General features: G+C 51.5%; 1 protein-coding gene across 1 annotated transcript in view; it reads right to left on the bottom strand.

Moving 5' to 3' along the window:
* The window catches only part of mep1b (meprin A, beta), a 53,405-nt gene extending 44,384 nt beyond the window's left edge, over positions 1–9,021 (bottom strand). The window contains exon 1 of the mRNA XM_038808590.1: positions 8,921–9,021. Within this exon, the coding sequence (XP_038664518.1) occupies positions 8,921–8,986 (66 nt within the window). The 5' untranslated portion in view covers positions 8,987–9,021. The remainder of the gene's footprint in view (positions 1–8,920) is intronic.
* Positions 9,022–15,652: the final 6,631 nt, after the last annotated feature.

Below are 15,652 nucleotides of genomic sequence, written 5' to 3'. Positions count from 1 at the left end.
CCCGCCGTCCCCCCGCCCCCCCCCCCCCCCCCGCCCCCCGCTCTGTCCGCTCCCCCCGCCCCCCCCCCCCTCGGTCCGCCCCCCCCCCCCCTTGGTTCCCCCCCCCGCCCCCCGCCCCCCCTCCTTGGCCCCGCCCCCCCTTGCTCCCCCCCCCCCCTCGGCCCCCCCCCCCCCCCCCCCCCTCGGCCCCGCCCCCCCTCGGCCCCGCCCCCCTCCCAAGGGCGCCGAAGTTCAGCTTGCCCGGGGCGCCAGCAACGCTAGGGCCGGCGCTGTCTCTAACTCATTGCACAATACCAGATCTAGTATAGACTGCTCTCTGGTTGAGTCCAGAACATGCTGATCTAAGAAACTATTCTTAAACCATTCCATAAATTCCTAATCTAGGCTACCTTTGCCCATCTGATTTTTCCAATCTATATGTAGATTAAAATCCTCCCCAGTGATAATCGGCGTACCTTTCTGACAAGCTCCCATTATTTCTTCCTTTATACTCTGTCCTACTGTGTGGTTGCATTTAGGGGGCCTATACACCACCCCCAGAAGTGAATTCTTGCCGCTATCATTTCTCATCTGAGCACAAGTCGCTTCTACATCCTGGTTTCCTCAACTTAGGCCACCCCTCTCTCTAATGTGCTAATACCATCATTAGTTAACAGAGCCATCCCTCCACCTTTCCTCAACTTTCTGCCCTCCTAAATGTGGCATACCCCCTCAATATTCAAGCCCCAATCTATGTCATCCTGTAGTCATGTCTCTGTCATGGCTATTCGATTGTTTTATTAATTTTTATCTGCTCTGTTCATCGGTTTTGTTTCGAGTGCTACATATATTCAGATACAGAGCCTTTACTTTTGCACTTTTATTATCTTTGTGGCGACCGACCTTAACTGCTGATTTACATTTAGATTTGTACTCTCTATCCCTTCCTGCCACCGTCAGTTTATCACTTCCCACCTTTCTCTCTTGCCTTGTCTCTACTCTTTGATTTCCCACATCTTCCCAAATCTGATCCTTGCCCCCACTCTTCAGTATAAAACCCTCTCTGCTTCCCTAGTTACGCAGCTCACGGGAACATCAGTCCCAGCATGTTTGAGGTGTAGACCATCCCAACGGTACCGACCTCACTCTTCCCAGTACTGGTGCCAGTCCCCCACGAGCTGGAACCCACTTCTCCCACACCAGTCTTTGAGCAGCCATTTCTCCATCTTATTTGTCCTCTGCCAATATGCACGCGGCCCAGGTCATAATCCAGAAATTATTACCTTTGAGGTTCTGCTTCTTAATTTGGTGCATGGCTCCTCATACTGACTATGCAGAACCTCCTTCCTCGTCCTGCCAATGTCATTGGTGCCTACATGGACCATGACCACTGGATCCTCCCTCTCTCCCCCCTATCAGCCATCTGGTAGAAAGAATGTTCGAGCCTTGCCCATCACTATTCACAGCTCCAGACTACAACATACATGGAAAGTGCAAGTTGCCAAACCAACGTGGACGTGTTAGGAAAACAAAGGTAGTTTTGAGGGATTTACATTTGTATTGGTAAACATTAGAAATAAGGTATACTTTTAAATAGATTTAGTTTAATGTATCTGTGCCTGGAAGGGTAAACCTATAGTTAAATTCATGCTGGACAAAGATGTTTGTACATGTGGGAATTGGCTCACTCCTAACTGTGCTTCTGTTGTGCTTAGAGAGGGTTACGGCGTGAAAAGTAAATAAAGGCAGAAACATGTGACCATTGGCTAGCAACTGGGTCCTTTTAAAGTGGAAATTGTTTTTTTTATTTAGTTTTAGCTGGATATATTGCAGTTGAAGCTAGGTGACCGGGGAATTAACATTTCTCAACTCTGACAGGGGAAATTCGATAGGACAAGGGAGCTGCAAAGAGGCAGACTTCCCAAAGGACCAGATGCAGTCTAGATAATCAGGGAAGTGGGACAGAAAGAATACCTTAAGAAGACTGAAGTTAAGAGAACAGAGACCAAGGTATTGTTCAGTATAATTCAAGGGAGAAGCAGACAAAGTGCTGTGTATGAAAAAGATAGCTGCAGTAAACAGAATTAAAGTGGCAAAGCAGACTTCAGAGGTAAATCAGAAGTTTGGTGCCATTCGATAGGCTGGGATTCGATAGTTAAAGCAATTGTGAAGAGATTGTAAAGCGTGTTTATGGGATTGGAGTTTGGAAACTCTCATGTGAGAATCATCAGGGGGAATTTTGAGGCGATATACACAGCCATTTACTTGGGTTGAGAGTGGAGAGTGTATTTGACCACAGCCCACTTGAGTGTTCAAAGGGATTTCACGTTACTGAGACTGGTGTACCTTAAGATATATTTTATAATTTGTGTTAACTTTAAAATCTGTGTGTATTTGTTAGGCAAAAAGGGGAAATAAAGGAGTATTGTATGACAATCCAACTTTTCGTGTGTAGTTAATGTTTTTGTTCTTGTTGTTAAAAATAATTAGTGGTCCTGTGACTCTGTTCTACGTTTTCTCAAAAAAGTAAGAGCGACGGTCTTTTGAGCCAGAGTTCCACTCTGGGATCTTCCTGCCCAGTTATAACACCAACTGGGATTGGAACAGACTCTCTGTAACACACCACCATTCCCAGTACCATCTGTTCTCCTAGCCTGCTTAAAGTCTTATTATCCACAGAGTACATGGCCTCCTTATTCTTTCAACAAAAATGCACCACCTTCCAATTATGTCTATAGGAATTAATTTACATATGTGCATACAAATTAGGAGCAGGAATAGGCCACTCGGCCCCTCGAGCCTGCTCTGCCATTCAAGAAGGTCATGGCTGATCTGATTGCAACCTCACGCCTACCCCGATAACCTTTCACCCCCCCCCCCCCCCCCCCCGCCTCTACCCTCCTACCTACCTCTGCCTTAAAAATATTCAAAGACTTTGCTTCCACTGTGTGGTGATAACCACTGTAGTTATGTGTACTGCAGTAGGGGGATGTATGCCTGTACCTGTAATACAGGGTCCTCCGGTCAGCCCCTGCCGGCTAGCTCCGCCCACAGGGAGCTTATGTATAAATGTATGAGAGCTGCTCAGACCCTCAGTCTACAGTTGCGGATGGAGGGACAACATCGTACAGCAATAAAGCCTCTATTGTACTAGTCTCTCGGCTTTGAGTATAATTGTTAGTGCCACAATTTATTGCTGTACGATTTCCCAGTCACCATGGACATCAGAGTCAAGCCTGACCGTCTGCAGCTGGATCCACATTCGCCTCACGCCAGAAAAGACTTTGATCACTGGCTCGCAGTCTTAGAGGCCTACATCTCTTCAGCAGACCCTCCCCCGACGGAGGCTCAGAAAAAGCAACTCCTGTACTCCAGACTTAGCTCCAGCGTCTTTCCGCTCATTCGAGATGCGACCGACTACACCGCAGCTATGGAACTGCTCAAGGAGAATTATGCACCATCGACGAACACCCTGTTTGCGAGGCATCAACTTTCTACTCGCGTCCAGCAGCCGGGTGAGTCGATTGAGGACTTCTGGAGGGCCCTTATACCTCTGGTACGAGACTGCGACTGCCGGGCCCTCACAGCCGCGGAACATTCTGATTTACTCATGCGCGATGCCTTCGTTACAGGCATTGCATCGGACCCCATCCGGCAACGACTGCTGGAAGGGGTCGCCCCCGACCTCGCGGCCGCAAAGGCCCTGGCGCTCTCCATGACGGCCGCCTTCCGTAGTGCGCACACTTACTCCGCTAGCCACTCGGCCCACCCGTCCTACCCCTCGTGGACCCCGCAAACAGCTCCCCAGGCCCATCCGTCCCACCCCTCGTGGACCCCGCAAACGGCCCCCCCAGCAGCCGCCCCCGCGCACTATGCCTGCGCTGCCCGCCGCACCGCACCCCCTGGGGGTCCCCACTGTTACTTCTGCGGCCAACAGAAGCACCCTCGCCAACGCTGCCCGGCCCGCACAGCGACCTGCAAAGCTTGTGGAAAGAAAGGCCACTTTGCAGCGGTGTGTCAGTCCCGGACGGTCGCCGCTATCGTGCCGCCGGTCCCCACGCCTCAGCCGCTCCCTCAATGGGCCCCGCCGTCCGCTTCCCCTGACCCCACGTGCGATCAGTGGGCGCCGCCATCTTTTGCCGCCCCCGCCATGTGCGCCCCATGGGCGCCGCCATCTTCATCCACCACAGCCATGTGCGTTCCATGGGCGCCGCCATTTTGTTCCGACCCCATAACGTGCGCGCCATGGACGCCGCCATTTTACCCACAGGTACTGCGGATGCCGCCATCTCGTCTCCAGGGGCCGCCATCACGGGACACGGGTCGCTACCGCTCCTCGTCGGACTCATCTGACTCAACCGCCCACCAACCACTGCTCGCCTCCGTTACGCTCGACCAGTCCCGTCCTCGCAACCTGGCACCCTCTTCCACATCGGTGCTGGTCAACGGCCATGTGACCTCCTGCCTCATCGACTCCGGGAGCACCGAGAGCTTCGTCCACCCGGACACGGTAAGGCGCTATTCCCTTGCGATCCATCCCGCCGACCGACAGATCTCCCTTGCCTCCGGTTCCCACTCTGTCCCGATCCGGGGTTTCTGCCTGGTTAAACTCACTGTACAGGGTGTGGAATTCGACCGTTTCCGTCTGTACATTCTCCCCGACCTCTGCACTTCACTCCTACTAGACCTGGATTTCCAGTGCAATCTCCAGAGCCTCACCCTCAAATTCGGTGGACCCCTACCTCCCCTCACCGTTTGCGGCCTCCCGACCCTCAAGGTCGAGCCCCCCTCCCTCTTTGCCAATCTGACTGTGGATTGCAAGCCCGTCGCCACCAGGAGCAGATGGTACAGCACCCAGGACAAGGCCTTCATCAGGTCCGAAGTCCAGCGGCTGCTTCGGGAGGGTATCATCGAGGCCAGCAACAGCCCTTGGAGAGCCCAGGTGGTAGTGGTTAAGACCGGGGAGAAGCACAGGATGGTCGTGGACTACAGCCAGACCATCAACCGGTACACGCAGCTCGACGCGTACCCCCTCCCCCGCATTTCTGATATGGTCAATCAGATTGCACAGTACCGGGTCTTCTCTACTATTGACCTGAAATCCGCCTACCACCAGCTCCCCATCCGTAAATCGGACCATCCCTACACTGCCTTTGAGGCGGACGGTCGTCTGTACCAATTTCTGAGGGTTCCCTTCGGCGTCACGAATGGGGTCTCGGTCTTTCAGCGAGAAATGGACCGAATGGTTGACCGGTACGGATTGCAGGCCACCTTCCCGTACCTCGACAATGTCACCATCTGCGGCCATGACCAGCAGGACCATGATGCCAACCTTTATAAATTCCTCCACACCGCATCTCTCCTTAATCTCACGTACAACAAGGAGAAATGCGTGTTCCGCACAGACCGCTTAGCCATCCTTGGCTACGTAGTCCAAAACGGACTACTGGGGCCTGATCCCGACCGTATGCGCCCCCTCATGGAGCTCCCAATTCCCCACTGCCCCAAGGCCCTCAAACGCTGCCTTGGGTTTTTCTCTTATTACGCCCAGTGGGTCCCGCAATACGCAGACAAGGCCCGGCCACTTATCCAGTCCACACATTTTCCCCTCTCGGCCGAGGCACAACAGGCCTTCGCCTGCATTCGATCTGACATAGCCAGGGCGGGGATGCACGCCGTAGACGAGACTCTGCCTTTCCAAGTAGAGAGCGACGCTTCAGATGTCGCCCTTGCCGCCACGCTGAATCAGGCCGGCAGACCCGTGGCATTCTTTTCACGCACCCTCCATGCCTCCGAAATTCGGCATTCCTCTGTCGAAAAGGAAGCCCAGGCAATCGTTGAGGCGGTGCGGCACTGGAGGCATTACCTGGCTGGCAGGAGATTCACTCTCCTCACTGACCAACGGTCGGTAGCCTTCATGTTCAACAACACGCAGCGGGGCAAGATCAAGAATGACAAAATCTTGCGGTGGAGAATCGAGCTCTCCACCTTTAACTACGAGATCTTGTATCGCCCCGGCAAGCTCAACGAGCCCCCAGACGCCCTCTCCCGAGGTACATGTGCCAGTGCACAAGTGAACCAGCTCCGTGCCTTGCACGACAGCCTTTGCCATCCGGGGGTCACCCGCTTGTACCATCTGATCAAAGCCCGCAATCTGCCCTACTCCGTCGAGGAAGTACGGACAGTCACCAGAGACTGCCAGATCTGTGCGGAGTGCAAGCCGCACTTCTACCGGCCAGATCGCGCGCGCCTGGTGAAAGCATCCCGCCCCTTTGAACGCCTCAGCGTGGACTTCAAAGGGCCCCTTCCCTCTACCGACCGCAACACCTACATCCTTAGTGTGGTCGATGAATTTTCTAGGTTCCCCTTTGCCATCCCATGCCCAGATATGACGTCTGCCACCGTCATCAAGGCCCTGGATTCCATTTTCGCCCTGTTCGGTTTCCCCGACTATATCCACAGTGACAGGGGATCCTCATTCATGAGCGATGAGCTGCGTCAGTTCCTGCTCAACAGGGGTATTGCCTCCAGCAGGACGACCAGCTACAACCCCCGGGGAAACGGGCAGGTAGAGAGGGAGAACGGGACGGTATGGAGGGCCGCCCAGCTGGCCCTACGGTCCAGGAATCTCCCAGCCGCTCGCTGGCAGCAGGTCCTCCCTGACGCGCTCCATTCCATTCGATCACTACTGTGCACCGCAACTAACAGTACACCCCATGAACGCGTTTTTGCCTTCCCTAGGAAGTCCACATCCGGAGTGTCGCTCCGACTTGGCTCACGATTCCGGGCCCAGTCCTTCTCCGTAGGCATGTACGGCACCACAAGGCGGAACCCCTGGTGGACAAAGTACGCCTTCTCCACGCCAACCCTCAGTATGCCTACGTGGAGTTCCCCGACGGCCGCCAGGACACAGTCTTGCTCCGGGACCTGGCTCCCTCAGGTGCCGATCCCATGCCCACACCCCTTCCTGCGCCAACCCCAGCGCCCCCCTATTCGTCCCCATCAGGTCCATCCCTCATCCCCCTGCCCACCCTGGAGGACATGGAAGATTTCGGCTTGCTCTCGGAGTCATCCCGCCAGCAGCCAGCACCAACACCGCCAGCACCTGCACCATCGGGGCCATCACCGCCTGTGCCGACGTCACCACCACAGCTACGCCGATCACAGCGGAACGTCCGACCACCGATTCGGCTCAACCTGTAACCTGCTAACCGGATGGACTCTTGATTTTCCTTGTTGGACCCTCTTGTAAATAGCATCCTTTGTATTAGAAGTTACATGTCACCCCCGCCGGACTCATTTTTTACAGGGGGTGAATGTGGTGAGATAACCACTGTAGTTATGTGTACTGCAGTAGGGGGATGTATGCCTGTACCTGTAATACAGGTTCCTCCGGTCAGCCCCTGCCGGCTAGCTCCACCCACAGGGAGCTTGTGTATAAATATGTATGAGAGCTGCTCAGACCCTCAGTCTACAGTTGCGGATGGAGGGACAACATCGTACAGCAATAAAGCCTCTATTGTACTAGTCTCTCGGCTTTGAGTATAATTGTTAGCGCCACACACTGCCTTAAGAGGAAGAGAGTTCCAGAGACACACGGCCCTCGGAGAGAGAAGAAATCCTCATCTCTGTCTTAAATGGGCGACGCCTTATTTTTAAACAATGACTCCAGTTCTAGATTCTCCCACAAGAGGAAACACTCTCTCCACATCCACCCTGTGTCAGGATCTTAAAGGTTTCAATCAATAATTTGCCAAATACACACCCATTTTCCACATCTATCCGTGTCTTTCTGTTGCATTCTGCCTCAGGTTTAGCTGCTGTCTGCACATTTAGAAATGGGACTTGCCAATTTGATTGTGAATTAATTTATTTAGTAACACACTTTCCAGAATCCTTTTGCTTTGGTGGGCAAGCGTTTGACAGTGTAGAAATGGAGAAAATGTTTCCCCCTGTGGATGAGACTATAACTATTCACAAGCGGAACAGTAGCACAAGGGGCTGGTTTAGCACACTGGGCTAAATCACTGGCTTTGAAAGCAGACCAAGGCAGACCAGCAGCACGGTTCAATTCCCGTACCGGCCTCCCTGAACAGGCGCCGGAATGTGGCGACTGGGGGCTTTTCACAGTAACTTCATCTGAAGCCGACTTGTGACAATAAGCGATTTTCATTTCATTTTTTTCAGTGGTTAGCACTATTGCTTCACAGCGCCAGGGTCCTGGGTTCCATTCCCGGCTTGGGTCACTGTCTGTGCAGAGTCTGCACGTTCTCCCCGTGTCTGCGTGGGGTTTCCTCCGGGTGCTCCGGTTTCCTCCCACAAGTCCCGAAAGACGTGCTTGTTAGGTGAATTGGACATTCTGAATTCTCCCTCCGTGTACCCGAAAAGGACCCGGAGCGTGACGACTGGGGGCTTTTCACAGTAACTTCATTGCGGTGTTAATGTAAGCCTACTTGTGACACTAATAAAGATTATTATTATTAGCTGACAAAAATCGATTCTCAGTTTTGAAACTTTGAATTGAGTTGAGTTTCGGGAGGAGGGGGTTCCAGATTTCCTTTGTGTGATGGAGTAGTCCCCAACATCAACCCTGAGCGACCTGACTCTAACTTTAAGGACTTTTCCCACTTGTCATGGACTTCCCCCATCCAGAGTGAATATTTTCTCTCTGTCGACCCCTTCAATTCCTTTAATCCCTGTGAACATCTCAGTTAGGCACCCCTCAACCTTCCCGTACTCGAGGAAATACAAGTCATTGCAGCCTGTCCTTACAGTTTTAGCCTTTGAGCCCCCGGTGCAGTGACAACTGTGAATACAAAAACACAAGGATTGCCATATTACAGAGACAGAGGGTTGCTAACCTGTGCAAGGACGCAAAAATTAGTAACCTATGATTAATCATTGCAAACCACTGTCAACTTGGAAAGAACGATTGACTCACCAAAGTAAATATAACGTTTGAAGCTGCGAGAGAACACAAGAAAAAGTGGAAATGACTGGAAGCCATACTGTTCCATGTACATCTATCTCCGTCTGCTTTGGGACTTTGGTACTCAGGTTGATTATGCGAATGAGGACTTTGGCACTCATTTTGCTTTGACAGCAATAAACTCGGAGATAGATGAAGATTGTTTGTCTTCTCTTGGGAGAGGGAATGTCTGTGAACTGTGATACCTGTCACACTTCACCATATCACCATAGATTGATTTACTCATATAAACCTCTGACAATGAGAAACAGTTACTTGTGACATGCCTTAAATGTGTGAGATAAACAAATCCATGACTCAGCTCTGACAACACCAGCATCTATAATGCTGTCTTCTGAAATGAATTTTCCGTTGGCTGATGCTGAAATCGTGAAACACGATTGGGCGGAGAATAGGTTCCGCCGATAAAATCATGCCGGGCGCCGATTTGCCACCAAATCACAATTCTCTGTCACCTCAACGCACATACAGTAAACATCGTTCGCATGTCATTAGCGGGCCCGACCCGGTATTCTCCGGGTCCTCTGCGATGCTCCGCCTCCGATGGGCCGAGTCCCAGTGTTGGAACCAACAATTCCAGGGCAACAAACCAACAGGGCAGCACGGTAGCATGGTGGTTAGCATAAATGCTTCACAGCTCCAGGGTCCCAGGTTCGATTCCCGGCTGGGTCACTGTCTGTGGGGAGTCTGCACGTCCTCCCCGTGTGTGCGTGGGTTTCCTCCGGGTGCTCCGGTTTCCTCCCACAGTCCAAAGATGTGCGGTTTAGGTGGATTGGCCATGCTAAATTGCCCGTAGTGTCCTAAAAAGTAAGGTTAAGGGGGGGGTTGTTGGGTTACGGATATAGGGTGGATACGTGGGTTTGAGTAGGGTGATCATTGCTCGGCACAACATTGAGGGCTGAAGGGCCTGTTCTGTGCTGTACTGTTCTAAGTTCTACGGACACGTGCTTGTAGGATTAGAATAGCGGTTTTAATATACTCACAACAGAGCCAGCCGGTTAGCCATTGAACTTTAGGTGAACTGGCCGGCTGACCATGTGGCACTGAGCTTTTATACAGCAGCTTCCGGGGGAGGAGTCTTGGGCAGAGCCAAGGGAGAAGCCCCATACAACTCGAGCATTCCCAGAGCTACTCCCCCTGGAGGACAGGAAGTGCAACTGCACTTACAATACAGACACATGTATATACAGATTCTAGTCCGGTGTGAATCACATTCACCACACCCAGCCAACCCATCAGCTGTACGGGCACGCTCCAACACAACCAGTGCCATCTTGTTGGCTGGGATGAGCGTGTGTGGGGAGTGTAATGTGTATGTGCGGCTGCAGCTTGTCAGCCTCCCGAGTGTCAATCACAGACCAGGAAAATCCACACTGACTTTCATTGGAATCAATTGTGTTTCACATGGTGCCGGTGCTAGCCCCTCCACAGTTACTCAATTGATCCAGGTTTGCCGCCAGTTTTGCTGTCGTGAAAGTCCACGGATTCGGCGTCAACACTTAAGGTGGGATTCTCCGTTGTCTGATGCCGACACCGTAATCGGCGATTGGGCAGAGAATTCCTTCCGACGCCCAAATCGAAGACGGCACCAGTTTGATGCCGGTTTTCGATTCTCCGCCACCACCAAAATGGCGTCATCGCATCGCGTGCCGCACAGCGTTGGAATGGCGTTGGCATGTCATCCGGTGGCCCGCCCCCAAGGCCCCGCCCCCGATGGGCCAAGTTACCGACCGTGCGGTTGACGCGTGGTCTCAGCGGCCGGATTGGCGGCTGCAGACTGTGTCCAGCGCCGCCACGGTCAGCCTGGAGCCGTGCTGCTGGACGGGGAGGGGCTTCCGCGAGGGTTGGGGGGGACTGGTGGGGGGTGGCCAGGGGATGGCCTGTGGGGTTGCGGATGGCAGGTCAGGTCCGAGCACGACCAGCGCCATGTTGGACGCCACGACCGCTGCAGGTCATCGCCGTCCGCATGCGCAGCCATGGACCTGGCCATTCTCTGACCGTTTTTGGAGCACGAGCCGGGAGCCGGGAACCAATGGTGGACTGAGAAAGCTAAGGATCTGCTCCTCACTGACAAGCACGATCCCCGGGCTTATTCAGTGTCACCAAGGCATTATATGGACCCTAGGTCTCAAACCTTTGCGGGGAGTAAGGACGGAAACCTTTTGAGAGACAAATAAAACATCGGCCTTCAATGGAGAGAACATTTCAAAGAACTCCTAAATCGTGATACAACCATAGATGGGGATGTGTTTGAGGAAATCCCCCAACTCCCCATCAAAGATGATCTTGGGCTCCTACCAAGTGTGGACGAAGTCAAAGCTGCCGTTAAACACATGAAGAATGGAAAAGCAACAGGAGTGGCCTTGATCCCAGTAGAGATTTTCACCCGTCATTTCCATCAGCTGTTGCTGAAAATCTGGGCCAGAGAAGAAATTCCTGCCGACCTCAGGGATGATGTCATTGTCACCATCTTCAAGAAAGGAGACAAAATGGACTGTGGGAACTATCCTTGTGTTCGTCATCGGGACGATCATCACCCGAATCCCCACTAGCCGCCTTCTCCCAGTCTCTGAAGAGATTCTCTGGAAATCTTGTCCGGCTTCCGACCAAATCATGGAACAGCGGACATGATTTTCAATGCTCGGCAACTTCAAGTGACATGCCAGGAGCAACACCAACCACTCTACATGCCTATCATCGATGTGGCCAAGATTTTTGACTCAGTTAGTCGGGAAGTGCTGTGGAACACCCTGTCAAAGGCCGGCTGTCCAGAGAAATTCATCAACTTCCACCGAATCCTCCAAGACAAGATGTCAGCGACTGTCCTCACCCACGGAAATAAGTAACAAACCTTTCAGGTCAAGACAGGAGTCGAGCAGGGATGTGTCATCGCCCCCACCCTTTTCTCCATCTTCATCACCACCATCCTCCACCTTGCCAAGAACAAGCTTCCCCGTGGAGTGAACATGGTCAACAGGCTGGACGGAAAACTTTTCAACCTCAACCGGTTGAAATCAAAGAAGAAAACGACACCGACATTGTTCATGGAACTTCAGTGTGTAGATGACATCACATCCCCGCTCTCTCCGAAGAGAATCTCTAAGCCATGCTTGGCACCTTCACGGAAGCATACCGAAGAATCGGTGTCAGCCTCAAGAAGACTCAAGTCCTTCACCAGCCCGCCCCAGTGCAAGGTCCAGGCTCCCCCTCTATCGAAGTTAATGGAGAAACCACAGAAAGGATACAGAACAGAAGGGGATCATGTGGCCCATCTTGTCCATGCTGACCCAGAGACCCCCAGGTGCCCTTTCTAATCCCACCTTTCTGCACACGACCCATAGCCCTGCAGCTTACAGCATGGCGGTACAGTGGTTAGCACTGCTTCCTCACAGCGCCAGAGACCCGGGTTCAATTCCGGCCTTAGGTGATTGTGTGGAGTTTGCACATTTTCCTCGTGTCTGCGTGGGTTTCCTCCGGGTGCTCTGGTTTCCTCTGGGTGCAGGTTAGGTGGATTGGCCATGGATTTTGCTCCTTAGTGTCGAGGGATGTGCAGGTTAGGTGGGGTTATGGGGATGGGGCGGGGGAGTGAGGTTGGGTTCTCTTTCAGAGGGTCAGTGCAGACTCAATGGGCCGAATTGGCCTCCTTCTGCACCGAAGGGCCGCTATGGTTAAGGTGCAGGACCAGGTATTTCTTAAAAGAGTTTAGGGTCTCTGCCTCCACCACCAGCTTAAGCAGTGAATTCCAGACTCCCACTCCCCTCTGCGTAAAACGAATCTTCCTCATATCCCCGCTAACCCTTTGCCACTTAGCTTGAGCCTATGACCCCTGGTTATTGAACTCTCTGCCAAGGGAAACAACTTCCTCCTGTCTACCCGTCACATTTTTGTATACTCCAATCATGTCACTGCTCCACCTTCTCTGTTCCAAGGAAAACAACCCCAACCTCTCCAAGTAGCTATAATTCTCCAGCCCTGGCAACATTCTAGTAAATCACCTCTGTTCTCTCTCCAGAGCAATGACATCCTTCCTTCCAGAATTGCACACAATACTCCAGTTGTGACCTCACCATACCTTACCCCATCTGGGGAGCCACCCCTCCTCTAAGCCTGACATTGATGTGGAGATCCAATAACATATCCAATTCGCGAACACCTCTTTCAGACGCCGAAGGGCAAGAGTCTTTGACGACAGCGACATTCGTGCTGATACCAAAGTCCTCCTGCACAAGGCAGTCATCGTCCCAACTCCTCTGTACGACTCAGAAACTTGGACTATGTACAGACGCCACCTCAAAGCCCTGGAGGGGCACCATCAATGCTGTCTGAGATGGATTCTCCGTATCAGCTGGGAAGACAGGTGTACTGACATCAGTATCCTTGATGTTGCCACAAGCACCGGCCAGAATCATCCACAATCAACTGGGCTGGGCCTGCCACGTGCTCAGGATATCAGAGTCCTGACTACCAAAATAAATCTTCTTTGCCCAGCTCAAGAAAGTCTTCCGAACAAAAGGATGTCAAAGGAAGCGCTTCAAAGACACCCTGAAGGTTTACCTCCAGAAATGCAACATAGACGTCAATGCCTGCGAGACCCGTGCTCGGAGGAGGAGCCTCCCGATTGAAGAGACACATTTCTTTGAGGACACCAGGTGACAAGAGGAGGCCCAGACAAGGAGCCTGAGAAAGGAATACCAGTGATCTAGAGTCCAAAGACCGATCCCACCACCCGGAAACACCTGCCAAGTGAGTAATTGAAGATGCGGCTCTAGGATCGGGCAGCACGGTAGCACGGTGGTTAGCACAGTTGCTTCGCAGCTCCAGGGTCTCAGGTTCGATTCCCGGCTTGGCTCACTGTCTGTGCGGAGTCTGCACGTTCTCCCTGTGTCTGCGTGGGTTTCCTCCGGGTGCTCCGGTTTCCTCCCACAGTCCAACGGTGTGCAGGTTAGGTGGATTGGCCATGCTAAATTGCCCTTAGTGTCCAGAAAAGGTTGGGTGCAGTTACTGGGTAACTGGGGTAGGGTGGAGGTGTGGGCTTGGGTAGGGTGCTCTTTCCAACGGCCGGTACAGATGTAATGGGCTGAATGGCCTCCTTCTGCACTGTAAATTTAATGATTCATCAGCCATGTAAGGACGCAGAGAACCATTGAGCAGTAACATGGAGTTTCTTAGGTATACAATAATACTCATTAGCGAGTGATCGCCGAAGAAGATAAACGTAAGTTGTTGTCGCCTGCACCCTATAAGTGCTGTCCCTAATCATTCCTTGAACTCTGACAAAGATTAAGTACAATGCATCGGTGAATATATATATTTAAAAATAAATTTAGAGTAGCCAATTCATTTTTTCCAATTAAGGGGCAATTTAGCGTGGCCAATCCACCTACCCTGCACATCTTTGGGTTGTGGGGGTGAAACCCACGCGGACACATGGAGAATGTGCAAACTCCACACGGACAGTGACCCAGAGCCGGGATTGAACCTGGGACCTCAGCGCTGTGAGGCAGCAGGGCTAACCCACTGCACCATCGTGCTGCCCCTGCACCGGTGAATGGAGCAGTGAGGTTTGGAAAAGATTAAAGTTCATGTGCATTTATTGTACAAATTATTCTCTACCAATGCAAACAAAAATCGATAATAAAACACAGATACTTCCAAAATTATTTTTGAAAAAGTTTAATAAAAGATCATGATCGATCGAATGTGCTACATTCAGAAAGTTGTTACATTCATATTGAGCTTTCTATACAGTTCTAGTCTTGCAATGCAAAAAGGTACTATTCAAGCATTAAAGTGGATCAGAGAAAAGTCCTAAGATATTCCTGAGTATTAAAGAGCGAAGTTAGAGGAAAGTTTGAAGGGACTTTTACTTTCAATTTCAGAAGGAAAGAGAAAGAGAGATAAAGAAAGAGAGACAGAAAGAGAGAAAAGAGGGAGCGAGACGGAGAGAGAGAAAGAAAGAAAAAAAGAGAGAAAAAGAGAGAGGGAAAGGGTGAATGAGAGAAAGGCAGGGAAAGGAAGAGAGAAAGAGACAGAAAAGAGAGAAAAAGAAAGAGAGGGGAAGGGGAAAGAGAGAAAGAAACAGGGAAAGAAAGGTAGCGGGGAAGAGAGAAAGAGAGAAAAGAGAGAAAAATAAAAAGGGAGGGAATGAGAGAAGGAAAGAGAGAGATAAAGAAAGGGAGACAGAAGAGAAAAAAAGGGGAAAGAGAGAGAAAGAAAGAAGAAAAAATGAAAAAGAAAGAAAGAGAGAAAGGGGGGAAAGAGAGAAAGAGATGGAAAGAAAGATTCTATCACAAGATAGAATGACTTTTGGGACAGGTGACTGGATAACACATGGGGAAGAATACTGTCTGGGAGATGTATTGCGCAATGGAATGGTCAACAGATCAGAAAGTGACGGTGAAGGGACAGAGAGTTGCAAAGTGCAGTAAAAGGGAGACAGTAGCTTAGTGGTAATGCCATTGGAGTCGCAATTCCCAGGCCCAGGCTCAGGTCTTGGGACATGGGTTCAAAGTCCCTTTGAATTATGACTATTATCACGCTTTGTTGTAAAAACCCTCCTGGTTCACTAATGTCCTTTAGGGAAGGAAATCTGCCGTCCTTACCCAGTCTGGCCTACATGTGACTCCAGGCCCACAGCAATGTGGTTGACTCTTAAATGCCCCTCAGAAATGACCCAGCGAGACA

The sequence above is a fragment of the Scyliorhinus canicula genome, chromosome 10 (assembly GCF_902713615.1).
Source record: "Scyliorhinus canicula chromosome 10, sScyCan1.1, whole genome shotgun sequence".
Classification (NCBI taxonomy): Eukaryota; Metazoa; Chordata; class Chondrichthyes; order Carcharhiniformes; family Scyliorhinidae; genus Scyliorhinus; species Scyliorhinus canicula.
Note: the sequence above shows the minus strand (reverse complement) of the source record. Positions and strands in the feature narration are given on the sequence as shown.